Below are 17,590 nucleotides of genomic sequence, written 5' to 3' on the forward strand. Positions count from 1 at the left end.
TTGACTTAAATCTATGAATGAGTATACTGTTCTGAATTAATCTTATGTATGTTAATGTGGTGTTTTAAGGACTTTGTGTCATTTTCATGTGAAATATTGCTAGTGCATTTTATTCATTTAATGACATTTATTTATAAGTAGACTTTATTTGGACACAGGTGAGTGACTTTACTTAACAATGAATTATTGTAAGGGAAAAAGAATTTTAATGGGTTATTATATAACAAAGTTAACTGGTTTATTTTAACTCATATCATATCATATCCTTGACTTGTTAATTGCTTTTTACTAAGTATGTAGCCACTTTAAGACAGCTGGCAAGCTGATTTTTCCTTGTTTGACTGAGTATGTAAAAGTATCAATGGGACTTCACTGAGGGTTTTTTGACTTGACTGGAAATACTAAGGGGCCTTCTTTTTCTAGATTTGTAACCCAATTTATGTAAGTCTAGACAAATAACTTGTGTACAAAATTTTAATTTTGTGTACTCCATTTTTTTTTCCAGACTGATAATTTATTGTTGTGCAAAATGACCAAAAAATAACTTGAATTCAGCTTTAAAGTGTCCACAAAAGTTAATTTCGTTATTTTGTTATTTTTAAATTTTATTTTTTTTTTTTTTTTTTTTCTTTTTAATCCCCCCTTGATCAGTTACCTAAAAATTTATGATTTTAGTCTTTTGGACCTCAGTGAAGCTCTTGTACATGTCACATTCTATCACTCCACGTGATTTTGTTACTATAGACAAAGAAGGAAAAAAAACGGTGTTAAACTGCCAATAAACACTGGTTAGGGACTACTTGTATATGCGCCTTTTATGTTTTCACCCTCAATTATATAATTTACAAAGCCTTTTAAAACAGCAATAAAAAGCATTTTTATTTATATTTTCAGTTCTTATAATGTTTTCTTTTCATACAATACCGAAATAATATCTCTACTGTTTTAAAAGAACTTATGAATTTCTTAGGAGGTTGCATCCACTTTATAGAGCGGACACTAACTTTACTATATATTAAAATACAAGTGCATGTACCGGTATCTTGTTGATTTTGAAAATTGAAAGAGATATTTTAGAGAGAAATAATAGTTTATTAAAATATTGTATCATAGTTTGGGGACTTTTCTGTTGAAAATGTGTCAGAGTTAAATTGTATACATATACATGCACAGTGCGTTAACTGGAGTGCAGGTATTTAAAAGTTACCGGCACTCCAGAGCATGCCCATTGATTGGCTCATTTTTGCTGGGTTTTACATATTGTGACAGAAGAGAAAGGGAAAGCGACAGATTTATCATGTTCAGATGCTCGTTCATTGGTTACTTTTTCCCGGGGTTTCATATTGTGACAACAGGGAAGGTGTTTTTATGTTTGACTATGATACAAAAGAGAAAGAACATCAAAACACTCGGCAATCTGATTAATACTTGGGGGCTCGTACAAATCAGATAGCCTCGTGATTCGATGCTCTTTCTATTACTTGTACAACTTCACATCACTTAATTTATATATATTTGGGGGGGGGCTAGCCCCCTCGTACAAATCAGATAGCCTCGTGTTTCGATGCTCTTTCTATTACTTTATTTTGTTCTTTAAATATAGACTGCCCATGCAAGGTGGAGGGGGGGGGGGGATGACTGAGGAATTTACCATGACTGTGTGATCTTTAAATGTACATGGAATTAGTTTTAAAAAGGATTTACTAATTTTTAGTTTTAAAAACCAACATAATTAAACTAATTATATATGAAGCAAATATTTATGGAAATACATGAAGACATTCAGTTAATATAATTATATTAAGATTTTAATCACAAAGTGTAGATAAAACAACTGTAGATAGATAATTGAATAACTCTGATAAGATGTCAGGTGATGTAATGTAATTATCATAAAAATTATTGTGTACTATTTAATTAGTTTATTCCTGCTCTAAATAAAACTTTGAACAACAAACTTTTCAAGCAAAACAAACAAACATTCATAACCTGTCCAAAACGGTCAAAATATAACTAACTTTCTGTAGTAAAAAATTATTAATGGAAGATTATATTTGCATTGTATTAAAATATTTGATAATAACAAATTATATGCTCTTTCATACATATAAATGATAAAATATTTAATAAGTTAAGTTAGATTTGTAGGCCTATTTAATTGATAAAACCACATTTTTGACTTTAATATAAATGTTGACCATGTTTAATATGAAAGATTTGTAATTGAAGTTCTTCATTTTTAAGGGATTGAAAACTCTGGTACAAAGTGGTACAATTTTATCTCAATTTTAAGATAAAAACACAACATGGGGAGTAAATACTCATCAAGTCTCATGACATATCTTGTGTTATAGGAACTTAATACAGAGTCACTTTATAATGTAGGTCAGAGATTTAGATCTCATCACCAAAATTCTGATAATTAAAATAACTGTTATGAAGTACATACAAACTTAATTTGAAAAAGTTTGTTATAATTTTCAAAAATGTTAGGCTAGGAGTAAAATAAAAAGCCAGTAAGCACTATTTTCATTATTGGTTTAATCCTTTGTCTGCTGGTGACATCTGAATCTTCTCATGTTACTAGGGCTAGACTAACATCAGCTGGCACATTTATAGAGTTGACCACAATACTGTTGTACGGTAAGTCCATCTTTATAACGTGATCCACACTGACAAGCATATTATTTTATTCAACTAGTTCAGTAAATTTTTAATTAGTTATGAAGCTGTACAAAGATATAATATTGTTAAGAAATTGACATTTTTTATTGATACACCTATAGTGTAATGCTTACATAATTTATAGCATGTCTTTACGATATGGTTAAAATGTATAATGCAAATGATGTCGCATCACAATATATCACGGCCCTATTATACCGTCTTTTATAAAGCGACATGGGTATGTGATAAAATATCAAAGAAGTGCAGATTAAAAACTAATTTCACTATCAATAAGACAATTCAAGCTCAATAACATAAAAACAGTAATGTTTAAGTGATACATCACTAGTACATTACATACACTCTAGGATATATATTGTAACAGATGTAACACTTGTTATTATGGTTTAGTTACATGAAAACCATGTGATGTTTACTTGTTTGTATGAGCTAGCCTTATCTAAGACTTAAATGATTTTACCATATCTTGATTTACAAGTTATTATAGCTTCATTAACATATTTCCTCATGTGACAGGCTTACTAATTATGCTTAATTAGATAGATACTGTCAAACCTGACAAACAAGACCAGATACCAGGCAAAATAATTTTATTTGTCAACATTTTTTTATTGTAAATGCCTTCTTTGTAAAACTGTCATGCATGTGAACCAATATTAAATTTAATTAATACTGAACCAAAACATTATGCACAATAAATAAAGTTATTATTTAATGGGATCTACAATGCATGACTTAAGACAAAAATAAATTCATTATTTATGGAATCCACATATAATGCATTATATTTTTATTCAAAGTTTGACTGGAAACACACATAATAAATGAAGAAAATGCTCACATAATTTTTTTTTTTGGTCTGAATTTTAAACTTTTAACATTTGAAATCATGCAACTTTGCGAGGCCTTTCAAATGCCAGGCAAGTAATACAAAGTGAATTTAAATACATGTATTGGTCTTTATCAGTAAGTGATTTCTGAGAACAGGGTTTTTCTTCTTCTGAAAGTTGCTCAGATGATTTAAGGAAAATGTGACTTTTTTTAGAGGTTTGGTGTTTTATGGTAATCAAGAGGTGGTCTCTGTCAAAGGTATTACTTTATGTGATTAAGGTGTACCTGTAACAGTCAGGAGTGTATGTTTAATTTTATTTTCTCTCAGGTGAATTTTATCAGGAAGATAAATGAATTTAATGTAACGGTATGTACATATTTTGAATAATGAGGTAGTTTTAAATTTTATGTAAAAGCAATTCATTTAGATAGGTGAAAGAAAGTTTCATTTTGTAAATGTTTTCCTTGTCTAGATAAAAATAGCACACAATTTATTTCATTTTTTTTTTAAAGTTTGGAGAGATTTTTTCTTATTTGGATTAATATAACAAGTTGGATATACATTTTCTTTGATAATTTAAAGTTTTAAATTGTTCAATTATAATTTGTTAATTTTTAAAAAAGATTTTCTGCCTTTTCTATAAATTATTCATGAAATATTCTTTTTACTTGAACATCAGTTGTGTTATTTTCATACCAGAGTTATAGCTCTCAGTTTGTCCTTCCATACTTCTGCCTAACTGTCCATAATACTTTTTCCTCATTTGGTAATCTTTCCACCTTCTGTCCAGAATTATTCTGCCTTTTTTCCTTAATCTCCTTAATCATTCTGCCTTTTTATGCCCCCACAGAGTGGGCGCATATAGCGTTGCATTTGTCTGTCCGAGTGTCCGTCCGTCCGAGTGTCCGTCCGTCCGTACGTCTGTCCCGAAATCTTGTGAACCCAACTGCACTTAAACCGGTTGGCAGATTTTGCTTAAACTTCCAGGGATGAACAACCTTAATGTGTAGATGGTAGTAATGGAAGGAATTTTTGCTGCGACCAAATTTAACAGAATTATGGCCCTTTGTTAATTTTTTCACTATATACTATGTAGAAATTTCGTGAACGCAACTCCTCTTAAACCGGTTGGCAGATTTTGCTTAAACTTCCAGGGATGAACAACCTTAATGTGTAGATGGTAGTAAAGGAAGGAATTTTTGCTGCGACCAAATTTAACAGAATTATGGCCCTTTGTTGATTTTTTCACTATATACTATGTAGAAATTTTGTGAACGCAACTCCTCTTAAACCGGATGGCAGATTTTGCTTAAATTTCCAGGAATGAACAACCTTAATGTGTAGATGGTAGTAAAGGAAGGAATTTTTGCTGCGACCAAATTTAACAGAATTATGGCCCTTTGTTGAATATTAGTTTTCAACTTGTGGCACATGTAGTCCAAAAAATATTTGACCTAAAGTCATAAGATTGACAGAACAGTGGCGTGTGGGGGCATCCGTGGGGGCATCCGTGTCCTATGGACACATTTCTAGTTTCCTTAATCTTTCTGCCTTCTATCCTTAATCTTTATGCTTTTTTCCCATAATCATTTTGTCCATAATCATTCTGCCTTCTGTCCTTATTATCTTTCTGCCTTAGTCCTTAATCTCTTTGCCTTCTGTCCTTAATCATTCTGCCATCTGTCCTTAATCATTCTGACTTCTGTCCTTAATCATTCTTCCTTCTGTCCTTAATCTTTCTGCCTTCTGTCCTTAATCTTTCTGCCTTCTGTCCATAATCATTCTGCCTTCTGTCCTTAATCATTCTGCCTTCTGTCCTTAATTTTTTTTACATTCTGTCCGTAATCATTCTGCCTTCTGTCCTTAATTTTTTTACCTTCTGTCCTTAATCTTTTTGCTTTCTGTCACCTTCCGTCTTTTGTATCTTTGAATTGAGTTTGGCCAGGCTGTTTACTGCTGGCTAAGCTAAATTATTGTATTGAGATATTGAAATTCCTTATCTCTTTGGACTGTTCCAAACTGAAAGTTTCATATCTGAAAAATGCAGCAGGTTCCAAATTGATCTCTATAAACATTTAACATAAACTTCATAATGAATTTATTTTTCTCTCTCTCTCTTCCAGATGAATTCCTAAGTGCAAGCGTGATATCTTCAAAGATTGAACCTGTAAGAATGACCTAGATATGTAGTACAGTTATATGTACTAGTATATGGAGAGCATGTGATAAAAGTTGTGAATACTAGGTTGAACCTTACCCAATGGTGCATTACCGTGATTTTATTCTGTCACATGAAAATCATTAAGAAACCATTTAGTGTATTATAATTACAACATTCACAAGTGAAGTATTATCTTTATCATTCGTCAGTCACAAGTTTTAATCTACCCACAAGTTGTTATCTACCGACAAGATATAATCAGACTGTAAAAGGTTTTTTTATCTATAGACATAAATTTACATAGCATAGATAATGATGAAGTTAAACTATTACTTATTATATAACCCTACAAACTCACATGACTAAAGTCAATCAGTATATTTTAAACTAAAATTATATTTTAATGAGGATATTATGCTTTTTATGGTGCTAATAAAAAATTAACAGAGATACTTTGTCATATGACATAGAGGTGTTATTATAGTCTCTTGTCATCTACAGTCAAGTGTTGTGGCACAGTTGGGAGTTATTTGACTGAAAAACTGTGTCTAGAATATTATATCATTAAAAAATTTGTTGTCGAAATTTGAATTAAAAAATTAGACAAAATGTCCTCTCAAAGACTTATCACCAAACAATCATTGCCATTGGTGCAGAAGTTTGCATACAGTGTTGGTCATGTGTTGAATGATTTGACGGCATCTATGTGGTTCACCTACATGATCATTTACTTCCATCAAGTGAAGAAGTTTAACAATGCATTAGCCGGAGATTTAGTTCTGATTGGACAGATAAGTGATGCTGTGTTCACACCATTTATTGGATATGAATCAGATCGGGTCAAAGGATGCTGTAATATGGGTAAAAGGAAAACCTGGCATTTTATTGGTGAGTCTACTTTCTTATTTAATTGTTTGGCAAAAAATTATTAATTTTTTGCTCCACTATTTTAAGAATAGGGATAGCTAGCTTTAACTTAAATATTTATGTCATTTTTAGCTCACCTGAGGACAATGTCCTCAAGGTGAGCTTTTGTGATGGCTCATTTTGTTATTATTTTCTAATTTCTTTGACTTTCAGGTACAATATGTGTGATGTGCAGTTTTCCGTTTTTATTTCTCGGCTGTATTACGTGTGATAACGCTCCCGACTGGTCGCAGTTCATCTATTATGCTCCATTTGTTGTCATATTCCAGTTTGGCTGGGCCTCTACACAAATTAACCATCTTTCACTTATACCAGATCTCACAGATTGTGCCAACGAGAGAGTAGGTTTAAACGGTTACAGGTAACCCCTCATTGCTTACAAGACATAGTATTTTGCTGTCATTTTATAAAAAAAATGTGCTCTCACGCATTTTGATTTTTTTTGTAGCAATCTTTTGATTACCTAGATATATATTATTTTTATCAACAATGTTTACCGAGTAATGAATGTCTTATTTTGCTATAATTATATGCTGTCAAACTTGAGTTTGTTTTGTTTCTTTATCTGGTTGAAATTGAATTCTTATCATGTACCTTATTTCCCTGTATTCTGTAGAAGGACTAAATACAACTACTGCTGCCATTTATGCCTTATAAATCCCTTAAATTAACAAATATGAATGAATTGCATTGAATATAATTATTGTCTTCAACTTATTTCTCTGGGAGAAAATTTGTGCAGAGTTCTGGTTTAGAGTTTACAAACTATATATCCTTAGTTGTCATGCACTTTTTTATTGATATTTACAGTTAAGTGTATTTAAACATGTATGTTTATACTTTGTTTAATTGACTGTTTGGTCATCTTTGTTCATCATTTTCAGGTATGCATTTACTGTTTTGTCTAACATGATGGTGTATGGTATTGCATGGTTACTGTTTGATGTACATCAAACTTCTGATGCCTCGGAGCAGCTAGGCCCTGCTGATTCTTCCAGATTTCAGGTACAATTAAATCAATCATCTAATACTGTAAATATTCAAGTACTTCATTAAACCTTAAATTGATGTACATGTACCTATAGAGATGCCACAAGACAGATTAGAGATCTTAATACAAAGAATATAATTCTTTTTGTTAACATATCTGGATTTTTAACTTGACTATTTGAAGAATAGTATGGCTATCCTATTTATCCTGGTGTTTTGGCATTGGTGTAACACTTTGATTAAAGCTCTGCATGCAACATCATGTCTAATCAACCTCTAATGTTATTTGCTTGTAACTTCTCACACTTATTTAAGAGCATACTATATGGGGTCTGGTCACTATCCATGGCCCATAACTTTGATTTCACATAATTATGGCCCTTTTTGAAAATTCTTGGTTTAAGTTTTGCATGAAACATCAGTCTTCAAAACTGATGAAGTTATTCAAATAAAACTTTATAGAAGTCTTGCGGATCATTAATTGATGCCTGTTTCAAGGGGCCTTAACTCTGTTTTGTTTTTAATGAATTGTGGCCCTTTGTGAATTTAGAAATTTTTGGATTAACAACTTGCAACATTAATATTTCATGAAACTATAGATTGTATCCACTTGAAACTTGATTCAGTCTTTTAGAATAACAATTCACAGTCACTTTTCAAGACACATATATCTGGCATGAATATTTGATGAAATAAGACCTTTTGTGAACTTAAAAAAAAATTCTTAGTCAATATCAAACACTTATTATCATGCCATGTATATTGCAGTGCTTGAAATATGTGGTAGTATAGTAATATTGAAGTATTGCAGCATAATTCTTTAAAAAATACGGAACATCAGTGGTTCTACTTGGGTGCTGATTTATGCCTTAACTAATGCACGGAAGGGTACCGGAGGTCTTCCTCCACCAGAAAAGCTGGAACATCGCCATATGACCTATACTGTGCCGTTGTGACGTAAAACCCAATCAAACAAACAAACAAACTTTTAAAATAATAAAAGTAATTAAATGTTTTTTTTTTCAGATGCTGGTTCTTATAGTTGTTAGTATTGGTATATTGTTTAGTATAATATTTCACATTGGTGTGAGGGAGAGGGCAATAGAGAACAACCCGGAGTCTCTCAATGACTCAGCTTCCATGCTTACTATAGAAAAATCTACCATGAAACAAGTTGTCATGTCCTGGAAATGCTGGTTAAAAGAACATCAGTTTTATCAAGTAAGGATTGCTTATATTTGCCCTCCTTTTCGAACTTTTAAAGCCATGACCTAGACAGGTGCTTGATAATTAATTAATTATCTGTAAATTAGATATTAAGTCAGGATCTCTTTAAAGCAGCATGCCTCTAAATTCATTGCTAATTTACATGAAAATTTTGAGAATATATTTAAAAGTAAAATATTGTGAAGTGAACAGAAAAGTTATGAACACATTGCAAGTGGCACTTGCAATCTACGTAAATTACCAAGAACAAGGTCAAAATATGTAAAAAAAAAATAGCCCTTATTGTGTTACTCATGCAGTAGAAATATGGTGAAAAATACTGCAAAATCAGTCATTTATTGTGCATAACATGTAAATTATTACTTGAAATCTTGAATATTTTTACTATTATTTAAATCTTAGTACATTGTTCTCAAGTTTGATTTTCTTTAAATATTTTGGCTCATCTGGAGGCATGGAGCTTTAAACTTAGTATTATTGTATTGTATCCATTCAAGAAAGTTCAAATTATTTTATGTTGGTCCCATCTATTGACTTACATGTACAAAGCAAAAGGAAATAAATAGAATTATGTAATAAGAAATATGATTATAAATGATATTGAATTTCAATTTTTTTTATAATTTTTGTTTTGAAAATGCCATATGAAATTTAGGAAATAGATATTAATTTTGAATGCATTGTTGTAGAATAATGTGCTGTTTGATTTCAAATGGGCAGGAAGATAATTACAAAGGCCAATAGGCCTGAGTGATTAATAACATAGCATTTGAACAATAAACTGTGCATTTTTGTACTACATGTGTAATGCAAGAAAAATAAATATCTATTTTCATTATGTTGAACTACATTGAACATAGTCTTTATTTTCCTGACATCATTTGGTTTATTGATGTCATATATGACGTCACATGACATGTAAGCATTTGTTTTATATGCTGCGCATTTATCTTGTAATAATGCACTTGATGTCCATATCTGTTTGATACTGGAATAGTGCAAACGGTGTTGGAAATATTAACCCATTACTTCATATACACGCCTTTTAACGCCTTTTTCACCCCCCCCCCCCCTTTTTGTTGTCTCAAATGATGAACAAATGCCTTATTTAGGCCCCAAACACTTGTTTTTGTTTGAGAAATGTTGTTAAAAAAAGTGACCTCTTTTTCGGCGCGGCCCCCCAACCAAAAGATACATCAGGGGGTTGCCAGAAGGGGGATGTGCCCCCTTCTGTTTGGGGGGGTTTGAAGGGGGGCAGAGTCCCCCTCATCGCCAAGAAAATTTTGGACTTGTGAGAGGCTGTAAATGACCCCAGATTGATCATAAGGTAACGTGTAACCAACGCTGAAAAGCATTTGACTCTATCTCAATCCATTGAGAAGTTGCAGCACTTTGAAATCAATTTTGATGGAAAAAATCAACGCAAAATAGTGATTTTTGGCAATTTTGAGATGTCCCCTCGTTGCCATGGTAACAGAAAATTTTAGTCTGAGCATGTTGTTGCAAGGGCAATGGTCCAGTCATCATTTGTGCCAAGTTTGATTAGTGTTGAAGCAGTTTTTATAGTATTATAGTAATTTGAACTTGTAACGGAAGACTTTTCAATGAAAACAGCCATTTTTCACAAAATGCTCATGAAGCAATGGGTTAATAATATGTAAGGCTTTGCTTAATTCACATATAGTAATACATGTTGTTCAGTATTAAAAATGTATATTTGGATATGTCAAATAACTAATTAAAACGCTATTTTGTAGGTAGCTGTTATATACATGTCAACACGTCTTGTTGTGAACATATCTCAGGTGTATCTACCCATGTATTTAACTGAAACTTTAAAACTTGATAAGGTATGTTCATATATTTATTTATATATTAATATATTTTCCATACTGATAATTCATATAAAGACATATTTTGAATAAGAATAAATTAAAATAAAATCTGTGGCCAGTTCACGGTCATTTCAAAGAATTTAATTCATGGTTTTCATAAAGCATTCATTTTAACAGCCAAAAAGTAAGGTTTTGAATTAAAGGCTGTACTGGTCTGAAAGCACAGAATTAAAGATTGTCATGTTTTGACAACACAGAATTAAAGATTGTCGTGTTTTGACAACACAGAATTAAAGATTGTCGTGTTTTGACAACACAGAATTAAAGATTGTCATGTTATGACAACACAGAATTAAAGATTGTCATGTTCTGACAACACAGAATTAAAGATTGTCATGTTCTGACAACACAGAATTAAAGATTGCCATGTTCTGACAACATAGAAGTATCTGCATAGCTACATAGGCTAGACTTGTTTAATAGCATGGAAGTAAAGTATATCCTGTTCTGACGGCACATAATTAAGCAAAATATTGTTATCAAAGATAAAGCTTAAATTTGTTGCCTGTAAGGATGAAAAGTTTTTAATAATGAATTGAATAATGCTTACAGAAATACATGTACATTTATGTTATTATAATTATTGAAATTTCAGGATTCTATAGCAATTATACCATTAATAGTGTATGTGAGTGGTTTTGTCACATCTTTGCTCATGAAATATGTGAATGCTGCTGTAGGCAGGAAGGTTGGTATTGTTATATTGTCATCTATCTATAATATAATTTATTTCAAACCTGTGCCGATTTTAGAACACTGTAAAACAGTATTGCACTGTAGTGCATATATTTTGATGTGATGTCATTAGAAAGACGCGCTAAATGTAAGCATTACACTGTAGGTGCTTCAATAACAAAAAAGGATTATTTTTACTGTAAACAGTTCTTCTTATGTTGGCCACATGATAAATAGAATTTCATATTTGTGTAGATTCATTTCTGACAGTAGCCATGATTGATGTAATATTGTAAGATATTTAAAACACGTACTACATATTATTGTTTCCACAACCCAAAAAATTGACATCTATATATATCTCAAGGCTTTGCCTAATTAACATGTAACAATACAGCTTAAGTTATGTATTTTTAAATATTAAACATCTATGCTAATAGAAAGAAAATTGATAAATTGATTAAAATATGTTGAACTTCAATGAGCAGAGTTGTAATTTTATGACCTGATTTGATAAATTGACACCATGTTTCATTTATATGACATATAAATATTCCTTTTCTTAAGTCTTAGACAATATACATGTATTTATTAAAATAATTTCTTTTTGACATGTATTAGTTTTTTTGTTGTTTGTTTGTTTTTTTTTTATTTCTTTTCCTGCATTTTAGGTGACCTATTTAATAGGAATCGGGTTTCAAATAGGTGCCTGTGCAGCATTCTATTTCCTTCCTACCGGGAGTAAACTTGTGTATGGAGCAGCAATACTCAGTGGTGTAGGGGGATCTACAATGTTAGTTACCTCCCTTGCCATGACTGCAGATCTGATTGGTGAAAATACCGTAAGATTTCTGCTTCATGTTTTGCTTTAAAACTACTTTTGTAAACATTTTTCCAATTTATTTATATTTATGAAAATTATGATTGATTGTTAAGAAATTGTTAATTTGGTTGACTGTTGAAACTTGAAAGAACATAGAAGAAGGTCATAAAACAACAGGTGAACTTACATATACAGATAGATATTTGGATCACTTATCTCACAATCTATGCTTAAAGAAAGTTATTTGAGTAAATGCTTTTAAACAAAAAACATCCTACAACAACATGTATTACATCTGCAGCATTTATTTAGCGTTTTGCTAAATACAGTAGCATTATCATAATGCAATGGACATGATGTCAAAATTATTAAAGAAGGTAATACCATGCGGCGGTCAAAATAAAATGTACAAAAATATGCTATTGAAATAATGGACAAAATCTATGCTAAATGGAAGTTATTTGTGTGAATGCTATTGAAATAATGTAGCACATTTACATTGATTGAACTATTGATTGATAGATAGAATCATTGATTGATTGATTGATTGATTGATTCATTCATTTGTTCGACTACTGGATCAACCAACAAAGTAAAACTGAAATAAAAAAAGATTTGTAGGTAACAATATATGATGATATTATTTTACAGGAGAGTGGAGCATTTGTGTATGGAGCTATGAGTTTTACAGACAAACTGTCTAATGGTGCAGCTATAGCCCTGATACAACAGCTTCATCCATGTGGAGCGTATGTATATATTATATACAGTGTATAATATAATGTCTTTGATTGTAAGAAATCGCTTAATACGCACCATTTGATTAGCTCAATTGGTACAGCTTTGGACTATCCACTGTGCAACCCAGATTCTATTAATAGATGGTTTTTGCAGGTCACTTTTGTTGTGATGATTGATCATGAAATCCTTTCAATGATCATTTTCACTGTATTTTTGCATGTTCAGAAGTATAATTATCAGTTTCCTGCAAAAGTGAAGTATTAGTAAACAATCACTTTCAGTATCGCAGGTTAAGAGCTACAAGAATCAGCATTAAAAATTGTATCCAAATAAAATTATTTGAGCCACGTCATGACAAAACAAACATAGTGCGTTTGCGACCAGCATGGATCCAGACTAGCCTGCGCATCCGCGCAGTCTGATCAGGATCCATGCTGTTCGCTATCAGTTTCTCTATTTGTAATAGGGTTTGTAAGCGAACAGCATGGATCCTGATCAGACTGCGCCAATGCGCAGACTGGTCTCGATCCATGTTGGTCGCAAACGCATTATGTTGGCCTTGTCATGACGCGGCTCATTTGTATTAGTGTTCACATTTAAGTGCTTGTCAATAGCTCATTCTAAAAAATGACCATATACAGAAAACCAGTCCCAAATATCCAGTTTCTTATTGTCCTATTGAAACAATTGTTGTGCAAAAGTTATCTGTTTCAGTCAACCATTTTCTGTTCCTCATGGTGGGTTGTTACATGGATTAAGGGATTTAAATACATGGATGTAATGTACTGATATGTATTTCATATATTGATGCATTTATATTTCAGTGGTTGTTGTCCATTATGTATTTCATACTATCGACATATATTGACATTTGTACCAGGCGGAATGAGTGTAATAGCTGGTATTGCACTTGTCACGTTACTTCCTCAGGTGTTAGGTACACGTAGGAAAAAAGGTAATCATTTTGATTCTACATACATACAGTCAAGTAAGTTGTCAAGTCATTAAAGTAATATCAGCCTTTAAAAAATAATGTAACTTCAAAGTTGATATTTTGATTTCTTGATTACATAATTTTTGCTCCGTCTCTTCCTATAATCTAGGGTTGAAAGCTTATTGTTTATGGCACCAGATTAAATTAAAATAGATACAGTTTTGTGTTCCCATTATTAAGCGAAAACATGTATTTCTATAACATTATGACAAAATTCCATTTGTTTCTTATTCAACTTTAAGTTTTATTTTTGCAGCAGTTGCATTACTTAAACAAGTTACTGAAAATGGAACAAGAAGGGAGATAACTCAAGATGATTCGTATGATTCAGATGAACAAGAACCATTACTCCGAGGCAAGACTCACACAATCCAGTGATAGCTTTTGGTGCATGAGTTAGCATTAGGGCAGATTTGACATGGTATCTATAGCTACACCAATATAACTTGCTTTAATCCAAGACTCCCCCCTCCCCTGCCTCCACCTCCACAACCCCACGTCTATACCCACATACCCACACGCTGACCTTATTGTAGTTGAATACAGATGCCTGGTCAGTTATCTAGTAATTGATGAGAAAGAATACACTATAATACAGCTAAATGTTTTGAATAATTTGACACATACTTTCCCCAAGACCAACTTATTTATAATAAAGAATAATGTATATTATATAATTGTCTCTCAGTCTGTCAGTATTGTAATTCAGAAATATATTTCATTTCAACAATTACTATGATATATATCTTAATATGTTTTTACACCTGCAAAATGTAATTTACCTGAACCACTAATATTACATGATGTTTTCTGTTTCTTAATTGATGTGTTTAAAATAAAGATAAAACACCTGTTCAAATAACATAATACAATTAATTTGTGTTAATTAATATAACAGCAGGATACTTCATATAGAAGTATCTTAGACTTGATATGTATTTTTGGACATGATAGGTATGGCACTATCCTTCTTATGTCTTCATCGACAAATTATTATTATTATTATTTACTCTGCATAAAGATATTTATAAGACTTTGTTTATTGCCTTGTGTCAGCCATGCTATTGCTATATAACATTTTATGATGGTTATGGTGCTTTAACAATAACGATAAAAGTTAATTAATTGACTGCAATCATGGATATTTTGTTGGTTTCTTTATTAATTATAATTTGTGTTTGTGAGCTTTAACTTAACCTTTAAAATGTATAGATCTGATTTAATCTAATAGTATAAGATGTGCTGTATCTACATGTATTTGTTTCGTTCAACATATGATTTATAATTATATATACAGTGTATTCCATGTTATACAGTTCTGACAGCTTTCACATTCAAGTTACAAAGTATGATATCACATAAAATATTATAAGTCTTCATTTATTCTACATGCAAAAATAAAATGGTCAAGATATAAGGGTAGGGTTATTAGGTGTCTGCCTCTCAACCCAGGAATTGTAGGTTCAAGCCCTACTGGGGCACAGCCATGTTTCATCATATGACACCAGTGCTGGTTAGTTCCAGGAAGCAGGCTTGGTAGTTTGAAATAAAACTGCTAGCTTTCTTCACTGACAATCTGATATGAATACTATAAATGGTTTAAACTAAGATTTTGTACTTTGGTGAAATATGTTAACAGAACATAATAACTTGCTGTAAATAATATTTCTCTGATTATTTTTTTTCAGATTGTATTGAGAACTCGGTAAAAGCACCAAGTTTCAGTGGTGTTCCTGAAGGGAAAGACATTATAACTGATGCAACTTGATTCGGCATTAATACCAGGGACACAGTTTAATGAGTGAATGATATGAGCCGCGTCATGAGAAAACCAACATAATGGGTTTGCGACCAGCATGGATCCAGACCAGCCTGCGCATCTGCGCAGTCTGATCAGGATCCATGCTGTTCGCTTACAAACCCTATAACAAGTAGAGAAACTGATAGCGAACAGCATGGATCCTGATCAGACTGCGTGGATGCGCAGGCTGGTCTGGATCCATGCTGGTTGCAAACCCATTATTATGGTTTTGTCATGACGCGGCTCATATTATTATATCAGCCAAATGACAAGTTGAGAGGAACCTAAAAGAATGAAAATACTAGGCAATTTCTACAATTTAAGTCTATGAACTCTAGTCTTGTCAGAATGTATAGGTTACTATACAAGATTGACCCGAAAAAGAAGTGATCGTGACATATATTTTACTCCTTGTTAATGTACATATAGTATATAATAACAGGGGTACTGTAATAACAGTTTATGTGAGTTTTACACAGGTATTGAAATACTTTTGTGCCAAGCTTGTAAGTGGAAAATTAAGTTTTACAATAGTCAATTCATTTTAATCATAATCATTTCCCAAAAAAATTACTATTTGAAATGTTGTTATTATTTAAACATGTGTTCATGTAAAATAGTATTTGTTTTTGATGACAGATATATTTTTATATTTTACAAACTACTGTGTTACATTATTGTTTAGTCATATATGATGATCTTATTTGATATAGGGGAAATCAATGTGATATTTGTAGTTTGTTATAGTAAAACTTTTTAAAAGTTTTGTATTTGTTTAGGGTCAGAAATTTAGTCTTAGACATTAAATCTTTTGTTATGTATAAAGTATATCAGGTAAAGTACTGATTTATTTAGATATAAAATGAAAAACTGATATCCAGTTATTGAATTGTACATGTACATCGTGTACATGTATACAATGCTTTATTTTCAGTCTCATTAAAATAAGCTTTTTGTTTTCACTCTGAAACTATGGTCTATCTACCAATAACATAGTGGAGTGTCAGTTAGGAGATAATTTTAATGAGATACAGTTTATTTTTTGCTGACCTATTAAAGGAAATTGTTTTAAAGGAACTCCACTGAGGTCCAAAAGCCTAAAAACATAAAATTAAAATTATTTAACCTTTTCCCTTATATAAGCGTGTTTCGACGGCTTTTTTTGCCCCCCCCCCCCCCCCCCCCCCCCCCCCCCCCCCCCCCCCCCCCCCCGTTTTTGTGGCCTCAAACAGTGAAAAAATGCCTATTTAGGCTCCAAACACTGTTTTTTTCGTTTGAGAAATGTTGTTAAAAAAATTGACCATTTTTTCGGCGCCGTCCCCCATCCAAATTTACATCAGGGGGTTGCCAGAAGGGGGGATGTGCCCCCTTCTGTTTGGGGGGTTTGAAGGGGGGCGGAGTCCCCCTCATCGCCAAGAAAATTTTGGACTTGTGAGAGGCTTAAAATGACCCCAGGTCGATCATAAGGTAACGTGTAACCAACGCTGAAAAGCCTTTGACTCTATCTCAATCCTTGAGAAGTTGCAGCACTTTGAAATAAATTTTGATGGAAAATATCGAGGCAAAAAAGTGATTTTTGGCAATTTTGAGATGTCCCCTCGTTGCCATGGTAACAGGAAATTTAAGACTGAGCATGTCGTTACAAAGGCAATGGTCCAGTCAACATTTGTGCCAAGTTTGATTAGTATTGAAGCATTTTTCATAGTTTCATAGCAGTTTGAACTTGTGAGAGGAGGCTTTTCAGTGAAAATGGCCATTTTTCACAATATGCTCATGGGGGAAAGGGTTAAATAGAACAGCTGGGGCAGAAAAACAAATATGCAAAAGATAATATAG

General features: G+C 32.2%; 1 protein-coding gene across 5 annotated transcripts; it reads left to right on the forward strand.

Annotated features, from left to right (window-relative positions):
* Window positions 1-23: 23 nt before the first annotated feature.
* On the forward strand, window positions 24-16,873 carry LOC132754720 (major facilitator superfamily domain-containing protein 12-like). Of its 5 annotated transcripts, none has more exons than XM_060745411.1 (12): window positions 24-158; window positions 5,644-6,569; window positions 6,762-6,969; window positions 7,493-7,613; window positions 8,625-8,819; window positions 10,583-10,675; window positions 11,316-11,408; window positions 12,067-12,237; window positions 12,870-12,967; window positions 13,784-13,914; window positions 14,210-14,308; window positions 15,642-16,873. In XM_060745411.1, the coding sequence occupies exons 2-12, from the start codon at window positions 6,290-6,292 to the stop codon at window positions 15,719-15,721; spliced, it is 1,569 nt and encodes a 522-aa protein (XP_060601394.1). In that variant the 5' UTR covers window positions 24-158; window positions 5,644-6,289; the 3' UTR covers window positions 15,722-16,873. The 5 variants fall into 5 exon arrangements, with proteins under 5 accessions (XP_060601394.1, XP_060601401.1, XP_060601386.1 ...); XM_060745418.1 differs by lacking the exon at window positions 24-158 and adding an exon at window positions 2,620-2,643 and having other exon boundaries at window positions 14,213-14,308; XM_060745403.1 differs by lacking the exon at window positions 24-158 and adding an exon at window positions 2,621-2,643.
* The last annotated feature ends 717 nt before the right edge of the window (window positions 16,874-17,590 follow it).

The sequence above is a fragment of the Ruditapes philippinarum genome, unplaced genomic scaffold (assembly GCF_026571515.1).
Source record: "Ruditapes philippinarum isolate M1 unplaced genomic scaffold, ASM2657151v2 ctg134_1_1_1_1, whole genome shotgun sequence".
Classification (NCBI taxonomy): Eukaryota; Metazoa; Mollusca; class Bivalvia; order Venerida; family Veneridae; genus Ruditapes; species Ruditapes philippinarum.

Bases quoted from the DNA above. Each gene is read 5' to 3' on its own strand.
- LOC132754720 (XM_060745411.1), top strand. From the start codon at position 6,290: ATGTCCTCTCAAAGACTTATCACCAAACAATCATTGCCATTGGTGCAG. The intron at 6,570-6,761 runs GTGAGTCTACTT...TTTGACTTTCAG, and splicing joins GAAAACCTGGCATTTTATTG to GTACAATATGTGTGATGTGC. The intron at 12,238-12,869 runs GTAAGATTTCTG...ATTATTTTACAG, and splicing joins ATCTGATTGGTGAAAATACC to GAGAGTGGAGCATTTGTGTA.